The sequence below is a fragment of the Caretta caretta genome, chromosome 5 (assembly GCF_965140235.1).
Source record: "Caretta caretta isolate rCarCar2 chromosome 5, rCarCar1.hap1, whole genome shotgun sequence".
Classification (NCBI taxonomy): domain Eukaryota; kingdom Metazoa; phylum Chordata; order Testudines; family Cheloniidae; genus Caretta; species Caretta caretta.
The window spans coordinates 100,081,837-100,098,146 of NC_134210.1; the positions used below are offsets into that span (position 1 = coordinate 100,081,837).

General features: G+C 40.6%; 1 protein-coding gene across 14 annotated transcripts in view; it reads left to right on the forward strand.

The window, feature by feature from the left end:
- TRPM3 (transient receptor potential cation channel subfamily M member 3) overlaps window positions 1–16,310 on the forward strand; it is a 618,857-nt gene that overhangs the window by 489,712 nt on the left and 112,835 nt on the right. For all 14 annotated transcript variants that reach the window (XM_075128732.1, XM_075128737.1, XM_075128735.1 and 11 more), the window contains one exon: window positions 11,595–11,718. In XM_075128732.1, coding sequence (XP_074984833.1) covers window positions 11,595–11,718 — 124 coding nt within the window. The remainder of the gene's footprint in view (window positions 1–11,594; window positions 11,719–16,310) is intronic.

Here is a 16,310-nt window from a genome sequence, read left to right on the forward strand (position 1 = left end):
CCTATTTGGATCATCTAGCTTAACCCACCAAACAAGAAGGAACCTATACTACTTTTTCTCTGTAATCTAACATTCCCTTAAAGATACTTAGTGATCATGCCATAATTACTGAACATCACAAGACAAACAGGTCCCTTATCTGGTTGACCTGACCATCAAAATAGTTTTCCTAATACTGAAATTAAATGTATCTTTTTTTTTAATGTGATCCTCCTAGCTGTTGTTATAACACTAGTGTCCAGTGAGAATAATCCTTTTCACTGTCCTTTATATCCTTCATTTATACTTATCATATCGCCTCTAAGACCTTGAACTTTTAAAAAACGACACTTACGTTTTTCAGTCTCTCTTTGTGAGCAGTGGAGTCATTTGCAGCAAGGAATGGACAGGGGGATGGATAAACAGGCATTGCCTCCTGCCTCAGGTTTGGACTTGTCCTTGCTTCCCAGAAAGCAATCTTTCAAAAGCATTCTGCTAATTTAAGGTGGAACTAGAAGACCTTAAATATCAAATGATACAACAAATTGAATTTTCCAGATCTGACAGTATTGCAATAACTTTGAAAACCAACTTCAGCTTGTTTACAGCTACATGATAATCATTCCACTTTCAGCATTTGTCCCTAGAACTGTTTTCCAGTCAGAGATGCCAGATCCCAGGCTTCTTGAATCTATTTATTTCATGAGGGGTGATATCTACCTTTCTATCTGTCAGTCTGAGGTTTTTCCATAGCTCCATGGTACCTAAGCAATATTTACTTTTGCAGTTGAAAAGAGTGCTTAAAATGAAACTGTTCATAAACCCAACAATACCACAGGAAACCAGGTCTTGCTATTACCTTCCTCTTTCCCCAGTTTTTCCGAAATGGCACAGCTGAATTTTTTGGTGGCTTGCTTGTTTTAGTGCAGTATTGGCGGTGGGAAGGCAAGAAAAGTAAATACAAAAAATACATTAAAATAATATTAATGGTTTGAGTTAAGGCAGTCACTTTTATTTTTCACTTGTGATGCAACACATTGCACTTTAAAGAACTAAAGTATATATGAATGGGAAGTTCACCTACTGTGGTAATGTCTAGGTAAGCCTAACATAATCGGAGGACAGTCTTAACTCAGTTTCTATGCTTTTGTTGCTTAGTCAAACCTTTATATTTGTTTAAATGTTGCTTTTTTTATTTGATTGCCTAACAGTAATAAGATTATTTCAAATGGGGTGTTAGAGAGCTTATTCCTTCACTCTCCCACTTCCCTGGTCCTTCTTGCATGAACAGAGAGCAACAATACCCGATGTCCAAAGGTGCAAACAATTCGATGTTTATTGGGGTGAACTTCCAGCAAGCTTAAATACAAGTTCCTTTTTCCTTATTTTCGAATCCCAACTTACTTCCTGTTTGCCCCTAATTTATATAGTAATATTCTTAGCTATACCTTAACCAATCATTCTACTAAAATTTAACTAACCAATCCTAACATATTGTAACATGATTAGCTAACCAATTATATCCCACCACCTTAATTAGTTTACACCCAGCAAAATTAATTGTACAGCAGACAGAAACAATCACAGAACCAGACAGAGACCATGCCAATAAACAATAGCAAAGTGGGAACTATAATGACAAAACAATACAGAAGTGAGGATTTCACATCCCAGCTATTGATAAGTGAGTTCTTGCCAGACAGGATGCTATCAAACTAAGTTTCCTTTTACATTTTCTAGGCACTTCCCTTTCTCTGGAGGTGATAGGAATACAATCCTGTCCTGATAGTGCCTGACAGCCCAATAGCACCTTATTTCAATGTGACTAGTTTGGAATGTGAGGAAGTGACTGTTCGCTTCCTAGCTTATGGCTGCCTCTGCTGCTTAGCCAAAGGCCTTAGCCTAAGAACAGGGCCTCAAACTGTCACAGTAAGAGAAGGCCCTTACACCAGCAGACAGTGATTTTGATTCTTTCTTTTATACCTCTAGAACTAGCCAAGTGATAAGAATACCCCTAAATTCTTAAAGTACAGGCCTTTGCAGACAGGCCTGAATATCTATATCCTAACATGGGTTTTTTTCATATATTGATTATTGAATTATTTGTGCACATAGAATTAAAATTAACCAGAAATAAATGAAATAACAGAATTCTCAATGATCAATAAAAACAAAACAAAAGACAGACTTTTCCTTAGCAAGGACAGAATAGATAATGAGGTATCTACTAATAATGCTTTGCTCCCAGTTGATTGATTATACATTAATAGAATCTGGGAATTCATCTGTTTAACACATAAAACCCCCCAAAACACCACTCTCAGGTAGAGTAAATGATCAAACCAAAAGAGAGAGGGTAGGAATCCTAAAGAAAATTAGACACAGAAAAGAGTAAAAGGTCAACAAAGTTGTTCTATGCCTTGTCCCTGAGGCATCATGCAACAACATGACAGATTCTTCAGGGTTCAAACAGGTTGTGAGAAGGCAGTAGGAATATCCATCGAAGATAAGAATCCAGATGATTTAGGGTAAAGACTCAGGTTTGTCCTGCAAGTTATGGCCTGGATTCCCCAATAAGCAGTGCAAAGTGGCATTACACCACTCATCTAGCCTAGCATATAAGAAAGACAGGCTTGTCAGGGAAGGGCAGGGGGAGGGCCATGACAGAGCTGTCCTCCAGGCACGTAAGATCCCAGCCCTAACTTGTGCCAGGATCAGGCAGCCCTGAATCAGAGAAACTCAGAAAGAGTAGATAATCAAGGCCTAAATATCAACCATACAAGACCAACCATGGTTCCTTAACCATATTTTGCAGGGATAGTGGTGGCAGCAGGTCCTCCTTTTGGAAAGTTTTTAGATATTTGGTCCATAGGAGATAATCTATTAGAGACCCAAAACTCCCCTAGGACAACAAAGTATGAACAATTGGGAACAGAGTAAGAGAATATTAACCCATGACAGCACAGAGAGGCTTAAATTAAATTAATGCCTCTTAAGCTTCCACATGGAGGGCTGTATTTTTAGAAGAGGATGCTAATTTGTATATGTGAAACATGCAGTTGTTTGCACTAAGCCCGTAATTCTGCATGCGTAATTTCCTGTGATTTTGTTGCAGATGCCAGTATAATTACCTGTTTTGTACATACTATTTTTAGCATGTGCATCATAGGTATATATTTTTTTAAAAAAATTAACTGATTGTTAATTGTGCAATTCAGTTGTGTCCAGTACAATCAAGGATCCTTGATTTGGGCAGCTGCTAGCACTTCTAGGGTCATAAGAAGGAAATAAGGTTTAGACTTGAACCAAATTATTTCACATTTAACACAAAGCTTATCTGACATTGCTATGTATGCTTTATTAGAAAGAGACAGTTACTAACCCTGCTATTTGATTCTATTTCTGATATAATTATTTCCAGTTTGCTGCATCACCAAGGCACTGAATAGAAAAATATTGAGACTGACCTTAGACCTACAAACCTCTCTGATATAAATAGTACATTTATAAGCATGGAAAATTAAGTGACAGATCACATGATAAATGATACAACCAAGCAGTTTGCAAACTGTCATGCTGCAGGAAGACTTGCCTCTCGGTAATTAGACAGCCATCTCATGCCACTGATTTTTAAAAAGAACTCCCATTAGTTTAATTCAGAAGTTTGCTTTTAAAAAAAAAATTATGGCATGATATGTTCTGGATAACTTTAATATAGGAAAGACAAATGAAGGCTACTTTGAAAAATTATGGACCCTACCCTGAGAGCCTTATCCTGTTTTCACTCAATGCTTACTGAGGCAAATTCCTATTGACTTCAAGGAGTTTGCCTGACAGAAAGTGGTCTACATTCTGAGTAAAAACTTCAGGATTTGTATTTAATTATTTTTGGAAATTGACCATGGTTGGAGTAGAGACTAAAAGAGTTTTAGAAAGGTATGCTATATAAGTCCATAGGCCACAGCATCTTATTACAGCTTCTAAATTGTTTCACATACTTCACATCTTTCCCAGTAGGGGTGCCAGATTTTTTAAATCTCTTTAAGGGGTGTTTTTAGCAATATCCACTACACTTTACTACACATTTTTCTCATTATAGGATGGAATAACATGTTTACTAACCCAGCTGAGTTCTGAAATACATTATTAGAATATTAGCCCCTTTCCACACCATTTTAGAGCATAAGACCCTTGTTTTTATTCAGTTTTTACAAAGGCAAAATTCCCTTTGATTTTTGAAAATAGTTTTGCCTGAATAGGGGCTTCAGGGTTTGGCCCTGTATATTTAAGCCACATACTAACTTGCAACAAAAGAACTATGTTCGGCTGTGAACAAAAAGATGTGCTTCAGTGTACTGGAGATTAGCTGGTTTCAGTGGGTACGTAATGAAATGACAGCTGTGCGCTAACAGCGGTGATGCATTGGGTGCAACTCAGACCACCAGGAACGCAGAAAAGTTGCCTCACATTTCCATATGTGGTGGCACTTTACCTCAGATGCTTCCATGCAATGGCCCAGATTGTGCCTCCAAGATCCTCATGTATACGGAACCCTCAATGTAACGTGCAGCTTTCACTTTTCCCATGAGGAAGGAGGTTCACCTGCCTCCCCAGCATTATCTCCATCCCCCTTCTTGTGCGGCACCCTTCAGATGGTGCTCCATGGGATTTGGATCTGCATAGAGGGACTAGGCAGGCTGGTATCAGGAATGAGTGGCCACAGAGTGGGTGCAATATAGGTTCACTATATGTAGAGAACAGTTGATATTCCAGTGGTTTGGGCACTTGATCCTGGGTCTCACACATCCCTGCTAAGTACTTGATTCAGACCAGAGATTTGACCGTGGGTCACCCATGTCCTAGGTGAGTGCCCTAAGCTTTGGGCTATTGGCTGTTCTGGGGTGACACTTTCTTTCTCTCTGGCTTTGATGAGAAATTCCATCTGAGACCTCAGAAACCTTCCTGATGCAAGTTTTGGTTTTGACAAATCAACATTTTACACATAAAAACACTTTATGGAAAAATTTCCAACCAGCTCTAATGATGAGATGATTCAAACTCCATTTTGCAGTGATTATTTGCAGCTCCTATTCATTTCTGCACCTCTTTACTCCAGGGGGGAGAATGTGATGCTACAACTTTGCATGACACTCACAAGCCACATGAAATGGGTTTCAGTGTTTGTATATCCCAAACCAATTACCTTAAGCCAGCTTTGACTATTATATACTCTGCTACCTGACTACAATTGCTGCACGGGTTTAAAATCATAAAGCTTTGGTTTTATCTAATATAATATGGGAGCTGTGAAGATTTTCTGGTTCAGTACTCTGTATTTGATTAACATTGACTTTTACTGAAAATATTCTGACTCATCTAATAAGCTAAAAAAAACCTAACATTTTAAATGAGCAAACTCCTTTAGTATAGAGTCTTTCAGATTTCAAAAGATACATTTTCTAAATTACTGAACCCACTAATTTGTAAGGTATTTAAGAATAACTATGTTGCATCCAGAACAAATAATTAATGGTTTCAATTATCAGGCTCTCTGCTGTCAAGAACCTTGGTTGATGTTGCATGCAATATTATTTCATTTTGATGTTAAGGCATTATTTAAGTATTAACATTTGCACTAAGTTAAAAATGGTTCCTTTAAATTTCTAAAAGCTTCAACTTGCCAAAAGCAAATCTTGTATATGGCTTCTTGGTTGGATTCAGTCAATGCGGAGTGTTCTTTGAATCTTCCCTTCCTTATTCAGTGACTGTCTACTTCTGGAAAGAATCTGCAAGCAGAGTGTGGGATATAAACAGTTAAACACAATATAAAATGTATTTGAGCATAAGCTTTCATGAGCTACAGCTCACTTCATCGGATACTGCATGCATCCAATGAAGTGAGCTGTAGCTCACAAAAGCTTTTGCTCAAATAAATTTGTTAATCTCTAAGGTGCCACAAGTACTCCTGTTCTTTTGCAGATACAGACTAACACGGCTGCTACTCTGAAACCTGGAATTAAGACATTTGGTATTTGTTTATTTTTAATCTACGAAAGTTCCCAGATGTTATGGTTCTGATTTCTTTTGGAATAAACAAATACCTCTAAATGTAAATGTGTTAACATTTATTAATAATTACTGATACGATGGCATTTACTTTCGCACCATCAGCATAAGCATGTGCAACAATGATGAGGTCACTGATTGTTAATGTGGTACTACTAAATCCTCTCAATAAAGATTCGTAGGGCCAAATCCCACAGTCCTTATTTACTTCTGATTTCAGTAGGACTTTTGTATAAGTAAAGACTAAGTTTTCCAGATATAGTCCATAGGCAATATACTGTGATACAATTAATCATCAGTTGAAACTGTTAGTTAGTTATGACATTTTAGTAATGAATGAATGATATTATTCCAATTTGTAAAAGCAGCCTATAGTACTGAGGTAAGTGGAAGACTTGCTGAAGTCAGGACTGCTGTAATAGACTATATTTTTCATGTGCCAGCTGAGAAATTAACAAATTCAGAAGATGTCAAGATATTCTGTGGTAGTCATCATATCTGAAACCACAGCTTTGATGGCCTAGATAAAATAAGCATGATTATCCGATAATGTAATAGAAGGTACCAAGTAATTCTAGATAATACAAATTTTACATAATTGCATGAACTTTGAATGTATTGGTAATATATTCATATTGGAAGAAATGGATCTTCAGATAGTAGTTGTCCTCCTCATGGAGATTAAATTTTGGAGAACAATAGGGGCAACACATTAGGCCACTTTGGTTATTTAGAAAAACAGTCTTATGAACACATTTTATATCAACAGGTTTCAGAGTAGCAGCCATGTTAGTCTGTATCCGCAAAAAAAAAAGGAGTACTTGTGGCACCTTAGTGACTAACAAATTTATTTGAGCATAAGCTTTCGTGACCTACAGCTCACTTCATCGGATGCATGCAGTGGAAAATACAGTAGGATGATTTTATATACACGAAGAACATGAAACAATGGGTGTTACCATGCACACTATAATGAGAGTGATCAGTTAAGGTGAGCTGTTACCAGCAGGAGAGAAAAAAAACCTTTTGCAGTGATAATCAAGATGGACCATTTCCAGCAGTTGATAAGAACAGTGTGAGGAACAGTAGGGGGAACAAATCACCATGGGGAAATAGTTTTACTTTGTGTAATGACACATCCACTCCCAGGCTTTAGTCAAGTCTAAGTTAATGGTATCCAGTTTGCAAATTAATTCCAATTCAGCAGTTTCTCATTGGAGTCTGTTTTTTGAAGTTCTTTTGTTGTCATATTGCGACTTTTAAGTCTGTAATCGCAGAATCATAGAATATCAGGGTTGGAAGGGACCTCAGGAAGTCATCTAGTCCAACCCCCTGCTCAGAGCAGGACCAATCCCCAACTAAATCATCCCGGCCAGGGCTTTATCAAGCCTGACCTTAAAAATATCTAAGGAAGGATATTCCACCACCTCCCTAGGTAACGCATTCCAGTGTTTCACCACCCTCCTAGTGAAAGTTTTTCCTAATATCCAACCTAAACCTCCCCCACTGCAACTTGAGACCATTACTCCTTGTTCTGTCATCAGCTACCACTGAGAACAATCTAGATTCATCCTCTTTGCTGCTTTCAACTACCCTTTCAGGTAGTTGAAAGCAGCTATCAAATCCCCCCTCATTCTTCTCTTCTGCAGACTAAACAATCCCAGTTCCCTCAGCCTCTCCTCATAAGTCATGTATTCAAGTCCCCTAATCATTTTTGTTGCCCTCCGCTGGACTCTTTCCAATTTTTCCACATCCTTTTTGTAGTGTGGGGCCCAAAACTGGACACATACTCCAGATGAGGCCTCACCAATGTCGAATAGAGGAGAATAATCACGTCCCTCAACCTGCTGGCATATACATATACATCCCAAAATGCCATTGGCCTTCTTGGCAACAAGGGTACACTGTTGACTCCTATCCAGCTTCTCATCCACTGTAACCCCTAGGTCCTTTTCTGCAGAACTGCTGCCTAGCCATTCGGTCCCTAGTCTGTAGCAGTGCATGGGATTCTTCCTTCCTAAGTGCAGGGCTCTGCACTTGTCCTTGTTGAACCTCATCAGATTTCTTTTGGCCCAATCCTCTAATTTGTCTAGGTTCCTCTGTATCCTATCCCTACCCTCCAGCGTATCTACCTCTCCTCCCAGTTTAGTGTCATCTGCAAACTTGCTGAGGGTGCAATCCACACCATCCTCCAGATCATTTGTGAAGATATTGAACAAAACCGGCCAGAGGACCGACCCTTGGGGCACTCCACTTAACACCAGCTGCCAACTAGACATGGAGCCATTGATCACTACCCGTTGAGCCTGACTATCTAGCCAACTTTCTATCCACCTTATATTCTATCCACCTTATATATATTCATCCAGCCCACGCTTCTTTAACTTGCTGGCAAGAATACTGTGGGAGACCGTATCAAAAGCTTTGCTAAAGTCAAGGAACAACACGTCCACCGCTTTCCCCTCATCCACAGAGCCAGTTATCTCGTCATAGAAGGCAATTAGATTAGTCAGGCATGACTTGCCCTTGGTGAATCCATGCTGACTGTTCCTGATCACTTTCCTCTTCTTTAAGTGCTTCAGAATTGATTCCTTGAGGACCTGCTCCATGATTTTTCCAGGGACTGAGGTGAGGCTGACTGGCCTGTAGTTCTCCAGATCCTCCTCCTTCCCTTTTTTAAAGATGGGCACTACATTAGCCTTTTTCCAGTCTCCTGGGACTTCCCCAGATAGCCATGAGTTTTCAAAGATAATGGCCAATGGCTCTGCAATCACATCTGCCATCTCCTTTAGCACTCTCAGATGCAGCGCATCTGGCCCCATGGACTTGTGCTCGTCCAGCTTTTCTAAATAGTCCCGAACCACTTCTTTCTCCACAGAGGGCTGGTCACCTCCTCCCCATGCTGTGCTGCCCAGTGCAGTAGTCTGGGAGCTGACTATGTTTGTGAAGACAGAGGCAAAAAAAGCATTGAGTACATTAGCTTTTTCCACATCCTCTGTCACTAGGTTGCCTCCCTCATTCAGTAAGGGTCCCACGCTTTCCTTGACTTTCTTCTTGTTGCCAACATACCCGAAGAAACCCTTCTTGTTACTCTTAACATCTCTTGCTAGCTGCAACTCCAGGTGTGATTTGGCCTTCCTGATTCCACTCCTGCATGCCTGAGCAATATTTTTATACTCTTCCCTGGTCATTTGTCCAATCTTCCACTTGTTGATCAGCAAGGATTTCACTGTTAAGCCAAGCTGGTCGCCTGCCATATTTACTATTCTTTCTACAATCGAGTGACCAGAGAGATTGAAGTGTTCTCCAACTGGTTTTTAAATGTTATAATTCTTGACATCTGAATTGTGTCCATTTATTCTTTTACGTAGAGACTGTCCGGTTTGGCCAATGTACATGGCAGAGGGGCATTGCTGGCACATGATGGCATATATCACATTGGTAGATGTGCAGGTGAACGAGCCTCTGATAGTGTGGCTGATGTGACTAGGCCCTATGATGGTGTTCCCTGAATAGATATGTGGACACAGTTGGCAACGGCCTTTGTTGCAAGGATAGGTTCCTGGGTTAGTGTTTTTGTTGGGTGGTGTGTGGTTGCTGGTGAGTATTTGCTTCAGGTTGGGGGGCTGTCTGTAAGCAAGGACTGGCCTGTCTCCCAAGATCTGTGAGAGTGATGGGTCGTCCTTCAGGATAGATTGTAGATCCTTGATGATGCACTGGAGAGGTTTGAGTTGGGGGCTGAAGGTGATGGCTAGTGGCATTCTGTTACTTTCTTTGTTGGGCCTGTCCTGTAGTAGGTAACTTCTGGGTACTCTTCTGGCTCTGTCAATCTGTTTCTTCACTTCAGCAGGTGGGTATTGTAGTTGTAAGAACACTTGATAGAGATCTTGTAGGTGTTTGTCTCCGTCTGAGGGGTTGGAGCAAATGCGGTTGTATCGTAGAGCTTGGCTGTAGACAATGGATCGTGTGGTGTGGTGTGGTCTGGATGAAAGCTGGAGGCATGTAGATAACTAGAGCGGTCAGTAGGTTTCCAGTGTAGGGTGGTGTTTTAAGTCTTCCATACAGATGATTTACCGTGCCTTTATCTGCCATACAGCAAGTCCTCACTGTGGCTTGATGGTAATTCATTAAAATCCCAGTTAAATGGGTAAATTTTACACTGCACCTTTAAGCCACTCTATCTCAGAGGATTCCAAAGCACTTTGTAAACCTTACACACAGGATACACATGAATTACTCCCTCAGCTACTGAAATGTAAACACCTCCAGTGTAGAATGTGGCTTCTCTTTTGTGAAAGATCCGTGCTCTACAAAACACAGTTTAAGACAGGAAGAGAAAAGGAATGCAATTGAATTTGCGAATGGAATGGAGGTAGACATTAGAACTTGGTAAACAGTGGAATCAACACCTTTACTCTGGCAAAAAATGCCAGGAGGATATCCAGTGAAAACAAGTAGTCAATAATTCAGTTTTAAATTTCATCTGAAAGGTGGAGCCTTCAGCAGGAGAATTGACAAATGGTGTTTAAGGATAAACATTTCAGAAGTGTCCCACTGGGACTCCTAAGTCACTTAAGGTTATGTCTATATAGCAATAAAAAACCTATGGCACTGTATCTCCAAGCCCACATGTGTTGGCTCAGGCTGCAGGATTAAGAACAGCAGTGTAAACGTTCAGGCTCAGACTGGAGCTCTAAGACCCTCCCCCCTTGTATCTCACAGCCGGGGCACCAGCCAAAGCCCAAACATCTACACTGCAATTTTATAGCCCTAAACCAGCTGACCAGGGCCACCCATGAGCCATGCTATGGGTCTTTTATTGTAGCATAGACATACCCTTAGGCGCTTTGAAAATTTTACCCTTATCCTTCACTTATTGTGACTACTTACTTGTCTCATTACCATGCTCATTTTGGTTTCATAGATGACAGACTTAACCAGAGCAAAAAAATGGCATTCAATATAATAACCTATAAAAACTTACCTTTTAAAATACTGGTTGTAAAATATTAATATTGGGAATTATGGTAGCTGTTTTGGTGTAATTGTATATGGTATGGTATGATTCATTAAATACAACAAAAATATTCACTAAAACCAAAAAATTGGCAAAAAAGAAAGTCCCCAAAGCGCCACCAGCTGAACCCTTCATTGAGCTCTGCGAGCCCATTGGTAGAACTGTGTGTTCAGCTCATCCTGACATCCCAGTCTGCATCAAAGCCAGGCTGTCAACTTGCTTTCATTAAGAAATCCCCCACAGCTGGTAGCCTTGAGTGACTTTCTGTTCAGGCGATATCTGGGAATTGAAATCAAATCTCAGAAGTGAGGGACCACTTCACTGTGTTCAGGGCAGCATGTTTTCTCAGCATAACATTGTATGACTCTTTAATAAATCTTTGTCTTTCAGTTCTGTGCAAAAAGATCAAACTTTTAACGCACTTTTGTTTTCTCACTCTTACCTCTTTTGCCATTCATTTGACATTGCAATCCTTTTCGATGCAAGTTTTAATGACACGCTTCTGCATTTTCTCTGCTTTTCTGAATTTCAGACTTATCAATGAGTCTCTGAGGGACCAGTTACTAGTTACTATCCAGAAGACTTTTACCTACACTCGAACCCAGGCACAGCACCTCTTCATAATCCTCATGGAGTGCATGAAGAAGAAGGAGCTGGTATGTGAATGGTTTTCTAGATCTGAAATCAGGGACCTGAATGCAGTTCCTCATCATGACTGACATTTTCAAATGTCGCTCAGGGAACTGGGTGTGCAAATCCCCAAGCAGCTTTGAAAAATCTCTCCCCATGCATTCATTACCCTTTGATTCCTAGAATACTTTCTATTGCTCTCTAGTCTTATTTACTCATCAACTTAGGTGCTGTATTTACATCATGCATTTTATCCGTTGTATGGGCGCTGAAGTGGCTTCTCTGTTTTTGCTTTGTGAATGGTGTTATGCATATAATCTGATGTCCATAATGTGACTGAAAAAAACGACAAGATGAGCCTGCCAATGTCTTTAATAGATCTTAATCAGAAGAGCACTTGTTGGTGCTGTCTTGCCATCCACACCATCTGTACACACACAAAAGTGCCATTCATGCTGATGAGAGCTCTGCTCCCATTAAGGCAGCAAGCTTGAGCTTTTAGCATTTATTCTTGTTGCAAGTCATAACCAAGCAGTAAAGAATTCATACATTCCGTGCCATATATTTCACGCCATGTGGATGGTAATGGGTAAGAGTAACCTGCAGCAAACAACAAATGGTGCTGGTATTTGGAATCAGTAGCAATGTAGGGCCAATTCCTGCCTTCATTTACACCTGTACAATCCCAATGAAGTCAGTGTCTTTACAGAATGGGCCAAATTATACCCCAACCTTAAACAGTTCACAAAAATGTGTAATGGAAGTGTTGGGTAATCATAAATACAATCACAATAATATTGTGGATGATTTGGTTTGAACGTTACTGATTTAAAGAAGTGACTGTGTTTAAAAATGCACATTCCTAACTCAGCAGATTTGCTCCCTGTGTATATTCTACCCCTGGCAGAGCCTAACACAGCTAAAAAGATACCAATGTTACCCCATTTCATGTATCATCAGCCATATAGTTTATTAAATTCCTACCAGTTACACCTGTGCAAACCCACTGAAGAGAAGCACTGCCCAACTGTCAATAAGAGCACAATTTGAAGACATGGGATTGCACAAGGGCCACTACAGGCTTAATTCAGCCTGTAGAACCTTTATTACAGGTGGTGATGTGTGAGAAGGAGAGAACAGAGCTTGATTCTGAGACCCCAGCTTGAGTGTATAGGGCTGTCCCTTAGAAAAATATTTTTACTTATAAACTGAGCACATTTCATATGGAAATCATTGAGAGACCATAAACATTGGACCCCATAAGGCCACTTTTACAAAGTAACTTTTCAGAGTAGAACCACGCTTTAAATACTGGGTAAGTTACTAGCCTAAAAACTGCTAAAAACTTGGACGCAGTGTGGTCTAGTAGATTGAGCACTGGACAGGGACTCAGAGGTCTTGAGCTCTGTTCCCAGCTCTGCCCCAGACCTGTTGGGAAAGTCAGTTTACTGCTCTCTGTCTTGGTTTCTCCATCGTAAAATGGAGCTAAAGATGCTTATCTCCTTTGTAAAGTGCTTTCAGATCTACGGATGGAAAGTGAAATATTAGAACTAGGTATTATTATTAGGCATTTAAATGGACTGCATGTACTAAACTCTATTAGCCTTGATTTTTGACAGGCTGGCTGAACTGAGACTTTCATTTTATAACTCAATCCTTCCTCTAAAATCCATTATAGATTCACATCAGTCCGAATGTATAAATTCCTGCAATTTCAGGTTGCAGACAGTTTGCAATACTTTGCTCAAATCAGCATCTTTCTGAAAAAGACGGGTACAGTTTGATTTAAAAAAAAAACACATTTATTTTTCTGTAGTTACTAGCAGCTTCATACCCTGCTGAGCCTGCTTATTTCCATTTGAAAGTCCAAGCAGGAGTGCTGCCTATGAATACCCATGTAGCAGTGGTTTGCAATTGTGCTGTATGACGTTTGTGCCTGTCATCTCATCATTACATTATTGTAGATACTGTACATAAGCTACAACCTTGATGATTAAAGTGTCAGTATTCCACAAATACTTGCCCCCCATTCCCTCCTATATATGGTTGCCAAGCATTTACCTGCATGCCAAGCAGAGTTGTCCCATTCCTACAGCAAAACTACAGAGATGCCAACTATAATTCACGTAAGTGGAATTTCCAGATCTATCACTGCCTTATTCTGCTGCCCTTTTACTACTGCATCTCCACTTCTGCGAGTAGCACCACTTGCCAATCACTGGCAGAAACAGCTTCCTTAGGAAGACCCAGATCAACTTTGCAGAGCACAAAACCTACAGGCAAGCAGATAATGAAGCTTCTCTGGCAGAAATACTTTAACTCTAACTGGGTGAGGACCAGTTTTTCCCTGTTGGATCAAAACAGAGCTCTCACTGAAAACATCTATTTTTTAGAGGGAACCATTTGACCTAAAAAACAAGCAATACTGCACACACACACACACACACACACACACCAAAAAGGAGAAAGATCACAAAATGAAACAGAATATCAGTGAAGGAGGAAAAAAAGAATAGGTCAGAAGGAAAAGGGAAAGGCAAGGTCAAAGAGAAGAGAAAGAAGAGACAGGAAAGCCCAAGAAAAGGCAGCATAGATGGTATGAGAGAAGCCTGCCATAGAAAGAATGGATATAATGTACAGACAGAGAGTAAAAGAGGAGATTTAACACACACACATTCTGAAGGATGATGTACATTTTATGGTATTTCAATTCCTCCTGTATTTTACAGCAGAAGCAAATTTTTGAGTATCCTTTAACAAGTTTATTTTGTGCATTTTACTATGCCTGTGAGAAATGCAGAGATTAAAAGGATCTTCAAACATGAATTAATATAAGGGAATTAGAATTTTTAAAAAATCCCTTAATCCCGGTCACATTGTTTGATGTTAAGTCGCACAGTTTTTATACTGTTTTCTTTCTCATCAACCTAGCAGGCATGGCTTTTCTTTATCAGTATGGGATAAGTCCAGAGGCCAAAAGAGGCTGCTGCGCATAAAGGCTGCCCCATAGAGCCCTGCTGTAGCTAAGGGCTGTCCTAGACCACACGACGGAGAATTAGGCAACGATGTGTTAGGAAAATATCCATCTTTGCATGCCCATGAATACTGGGATACTTCTTTACATCTCTGGGGCCATTTGTAGCACATAGCTGCTTAAATCCTGTCTGCAAGCACTATAAAGGTCATCACACACCTCACAACAGTAGAGACATCCCTGGAATTCTTTGGTGCCTAGCCTTCACGCTGTATTCTCCTCAACTCTTGGTTACCCAAATAGCATGAGGGGACAGATAATCAGGAGTTCGGATTATCAAGAGGGCAGGAGCCATTCAGCAGCAGAGTGGCCTACCCTGCAACTGTGGGCTTGTCGTCATACTCCTCGCAGTCCTGGCTGAGGGTCTCTGCTTTGCTCCACTCAAACACTTCCGTGATAACAGGGCTGCAGAGGGCTCCCTCTGCTGCTGCAGGTCTGGTGACACCCGATCCTTGTAGGCACAGAGGGCAGGCTGCAGTCCTGGTGGGGCAGAGCAGAGACCCCCTCCCCTCCAGCCAGGGCTCTGTTCTGCCCTGCTGGGACCATAGGGCTAGGGTGTCGCTGGCCCTGCATCATAGAGCTCTCTGCAGCACCGCTGTCATGGCCCCACTTGCTCACTCCTGTGACAGTGCAGCTGCAGAGGGCTCCCTGCCATGCTGCAGGATGGCCTCCCCTGCGGTTGGAGGCTAGTCCTCCGCCGCCTCCTCATCTCTGCTCTATTATCTGAACCTCTGCATTAGCCAAATCCGCTGCAGTGGGCATGTATCTCATGCTGAGAGACAAGGAAGGGATTCAGTAATGAGGAGGTTCGGATAATAGGGTTTCAGGTAAATGGGAATATACTGTACTCAGTATTAATACATAGATAAATGAGATTAGCAGGAACCCTGAGAACAGCCAGATAGAAAATATGCATAACACATACATAGAAGGAATAAGAAAAGGGGCTACTCCATTACTGTGATACTCAGTGTACCCTTCAGACACTTGTATGCAGCGTTTGTTGGTATGCTAAGAACTTCTCTAGCTCTGCCTAGCCTCATGCAAGTCTAGAGTCTCTCAACACTCCTATTGAGGCATCTGTCATAATAGAGAGCAGCCTACTCTGAGTTTTTGAAATCCTCCTAACTAATGTACATACTTCACCAAATTCTCACCCCCCACCCCTTGCTTATATTATAATAATACTTTTATTACAGTTTATATTATAATAATACTAGTGTGCATTTACAGAAGAGTGGGCATGAACCAGCATTCTGGATCCAAATTCACAATTCAATCTTAATTCTAGTAAAAATGATGGAATCTAAATACTCAGGACTTTGGGAAGGTTCAGATTCAGATCTGGATTTCATACCCTCAAGTATTCAGATCCTGGGTTTTGATAAGACCAAACAAACCATTACAGAGCTAACTATGAAGTTTGGATTCAGGCATTAAATCTGGGATTTTTGCTCAGATCCAATTCTGATTCCCATCACAGATTTCCTTACAGCTATATATACCTATGCCACCTCTGAAATGCTGCAATTGCCTCTCTGGCATGGGAGACAGTTGGAGGCAGGGAGACAGTTGGCACACAGA